At 38.3% G+C, this 3,791-nt stretch overlaps 1 protein-coding gene across 1 annotated transcript in view; it reads left to right on the forward strand.

The window, feature by feature from the left end:
- SLC9A6 (solute carrier family 9 member A6) overlaps positions 1-3,791 on the forward strand; it is a 53,464-nt gene that overhangs the window by 1,507 nt on the left and 48,166 nt on the right. The window contains exons 2-4 of the mRNA XM_017862109.1: positions 1,712-1,789; positions 2,086-2,162; positions 2,464-2,576. Coding sequence (XP_017717598.1) covers positions 1,712-1,789; positions 2,086-2,162; positions 2,464-2,576 — 268 coding nt within the window. The remainder of the gene's footprint in view (positions 1-1,711; positions 1,790-2,085; positions 2,163-2,463; positions 2,577-3,791) is intronic.

Here is a 3,791-nt window from a genome sequence, read left to right on the forward strand (position 1 = left end):
TTTTTTTGACACAGGGTTTTACTCTGTCACCCAGGCTGGAGTGTAGTGGCACGATCTCAGCTCTCTGCAACCCCTGCCTCCCAGGCTCAGGCGACTCTCCAACCTCAGCCTCCTTAGTAACTCAGACTACAAACGCGTGCCACCATACCCAACTGATTTTTGTATTTTTAGTAGAGCTGGGGTTTCACCATGTTGTCTAGGCTCATCTCAAACTCCTGGGCTCGGGCGAACCACCCACCTCAGCCTCCCAAAGTGCTAGGAGTACAGGCTGGACTTGACTTTTATAGCTACTTGGTTGTGTTTCTGACCATATTTAATGCTTTTAAAATTTCATATGAACTTGAGGTTTACCTTGCAGCAAGAGTTCTTTCCACCTGTGGAAAATTCCAATTCCTTAAAAGTTTTAGTAAATGAAGTTTTAGCATGGGTTTGTGTGTAGCTGCTTTGTGTTCATGTCACATTCTGCTGCAGCCTTATGAACAGAGGGGGGCATTTACATTTTTATGGTGACTAGGTCTTACAATGAGTGGACTATCGGAAGTAGAAATCTGAGCCGTACAGAAACTTTTTACTACAATATTATACACCTTTAGAGATGTTATCTATGTAAGAAATCTGTTTCTTTTTGCCAACAATAATACTGTACTCTTAAGTTTTATATTACCAGTTTGGGGTTTCATTCATTCATTCATTTATTTTTGGGACGGAGTTTCGCTCTTGTTGCCCGAGCTGGAGTGCAGTGGCACGATTGCGACTCCTCTGCCTCCCAGGTTCAAGCATTTCTCCTGTCTCAGCCTCCCGAGTAGCGGGGATTACAGGCATGCACCACCATACCTGGCTAATTTTATATTTTTAATAGAGATGGGGTTTTGCCGTGTCGGTCGGGTAGGTCTCGAACTCCTGACCTCAAGTGATCCACCTGCCTCGGCCTCCCAAAGTGCTGGGATTACAGGCGTGGGCCACTGCACCCAGCCAGGTTTCTTTTATTTAAAGCAAAAATAATGTTCATGCTTTCTCTTATTTATTTATTTATTTATTTTTGAGACAAAGTCTCACTCTTTTGCCCAGGCTGGAGTGCACTGGCACGATCTTGGCTCACTGCAATCTCTGCCTCCCGAGTTCAAGTGATTCTCCTGCCTCAGCCTCCTGAGTAGCTGGGATTACAGGCACATGCCACTACACCCAGCTAATTTTGTATTTTAGTAGAGATGGGGTTTCACCATGTTGGCTAGGCTGGTCTTGAACTCCTGACTTCAGGTAATCCACCCACCTCGGCCTCCCAAAGTGCTGGGATTACAGGTGTGAGCCACTGCACCTGGCCCTATTTTTAACTTTTTGTTTGTTTTTTAGCTGGAGTCTTGCTCTGTCACCCAGTCTGGAGTGCGGTGGTGCAATCTCAGCTCACTATAGCCTCTGCCTCCCAGGTTCAAGCAATTCTCCTGCCTCAGCCTCCTGAAACATTTTTAAATCACATAGTATTTTAATACATCTTCCACAGATAGGCCTTAACTGATTGTTCCAATGCTATCTCCTGGTCGTTTGGTTGAGAAGTAGAACAGAAGCTATCCTATATGAAATCTTTTAAAGTTAACACAGTAATGTTCTTGCCTTTGACTAGTTTAACATTTAGTATTTTTTCTTTTTGATTATTTGATAATGGAATATGAGGTCTTCTAGGGAATTGATCTAAAAGAACTCTTTATTTTAACAGGTTACTTTTGATCCAGAAGTATTTTTCAACATATTACTTCCTCCTATCATATTTTATGCAGGTTATAGCCTGAAAAGGGTAAGTCCTTTTGTCTTTCATATACTTTGAATAATCTGAAACTCCGTGGGCTTTGTAATATTTGACACTTCAGAAATGGGCTGTTCTTTCCAGATTCCCTCCTTTCTCCTCTCCATACCCTTTTTAGATGTTAAAATTTATACCTGTACAAGAATGCTTTCTCTTATTTATCCTAGTGAATAATGCATTTAATCCTAGTGAATAATGCATTTACTATTAGCGTAGCATAGAAAACCTTTTCTTTTTCAAATAACTGGTAAGTATTCTAACAGTGTAACTTTTTTTTTTTTTGTCAGAGACATTTTTTTCGCAATCTCGGGTCTATCCTAGCATACGCTTTTCTTGGAACAGCAATTTCTTGTTTCGTTATTGGGTAAGTATTTGAAGCTTAAAATACTTTGTAGCCTTCAAATTATAATTTTAAAATCATATATTTTTGATTTATGCAGTGTTATATTCCTGACTGAGTCTAAAGACTTTTGCAGTATTCCCATAGGTAATAAGTTGTTTGAATTTTCCTTAAGACCAAAGTATTACCATATTTCAATGACATGAATTAAATTTGGGATTAGTCACAAATTACTACAGTAAACCCATCTTCTTATTCTTACTTTATCCTAATTTTTTTAACAGTTGATATTTTTTTCTAAAGTAGGACTGTGTTTATTGAACAGGTCAATAATGTATGGCTGTGTAACGCTGATGAAGGTAACGGGACAACTTGCAGGAGATTTTTACTTTACAGATTGCCTACTGTTTGGTGCCATTGTATCAGCAACTGATCCAGGTATGTTTTGTATGAGTGGAGTTTACATACTTGAGGTACTTTGTTTTGCAGTCAAATACATGTGGGTTTTTCTTTCTTTGAGGTGTAGAATTCATGATTAGGTACTTCCTTAGTACTATACTTTCTAATTGTGGAGGAAAAAACAAAATTCACGATTCCTTTTGGCTTCAGCACAAATTTGTTTTCCTTTTCCTTTTTTTGTTTTTATTACATTTACCTATTACTGGTCCACAAGTTGATGCTGTTTCAACAAGGACTGTAAGGTACTTTCTTCAGAAATTCATGTTGGTCTTTATCCCTAGTGATTGGGTATAGAAGAAGATGAACTAGATTATAGATTAGTTTAAATGGGTAGTAATTATATCTTTCCTTTCAAGCTTTTAGAAAACCAGTTCCCTAAAAATCTTTCTGTTTCTATTCAGCTGTATGCATTTAACAGTAAGAAAAAATATTTAAAAATGATTGTTAGAAGGCAGTTGTGCTAATACAGGTTTGATTTGGAGTCATTGGAGGACTTTAATATACATTAAAGAATTGTTTTTATAAAATTGGCTTTATGATTATACAGTTGTTTGTTTAATATTAACACAACTTGTTCCCCTGTACTTTTAGTGTCAGATCTTCTAAAAGTTGTGTTCCAGAATGATTTTAATTGTACTGAGTTAGGTTTTAGTTTTCCTGATAGAGTATTGGTAAACTTAACAGCTACATTCAAATTAGGAATTTGGAGAAGATACAAAATGGAAAGGTTGGGGTAGGAACATAGACTGATGTTTTTGAACTAAGGATGGAAGTTTTCTTTTAGCATGCATTAAGACTCGTTGAAGTTCATTTTGTGTTGCTTTTTAACCTTGTAAGTTAATCATCTTTAATTGTCATCCAGCACAATTAAAGGTAGAATCCTAAAGTTATCTCTGAATTCCTGTGTTGACTCTGATAACACAGGGCTTTGTGGGGAGAAAAATGTGTTCCATACTCTATGAGAGATATTTTGGCTGGGCACAGTGGCTCGTGCGTATACATGCCAGTGCTTTGGGAGGCCAAGGCGGTAGGATCACTTGAGACTATGAGTTCGAGACCAGCCTAGGCAACACAGTGACACCCTGTCTCTACAAAAAAAAAGAAAAAAAAAATAGCTGAGCATGGGAGTGCATGCCTGTAGTCCTAGCTAGTTGGGAGGCTGAGGTGGGAGGACCACTTGAGCCTAGGATTTTG

Source organism: Rhinopithecus bieti, unplaced genomic scaffold (genome assembly GCF_001698545.2).
Source record: "Rhinopithecus bieti isolate Rb0 unplaced genomic scaffold, ASM169854v2 scaffold_63859, whole genome shotgun sequence".
Lineage (NCBI taxonomy): Eukaryota > Metazoa > Chordata > Mammalia > Primates > Cercopithecidae > Rhinopithecus > Rhinopithecus bieti.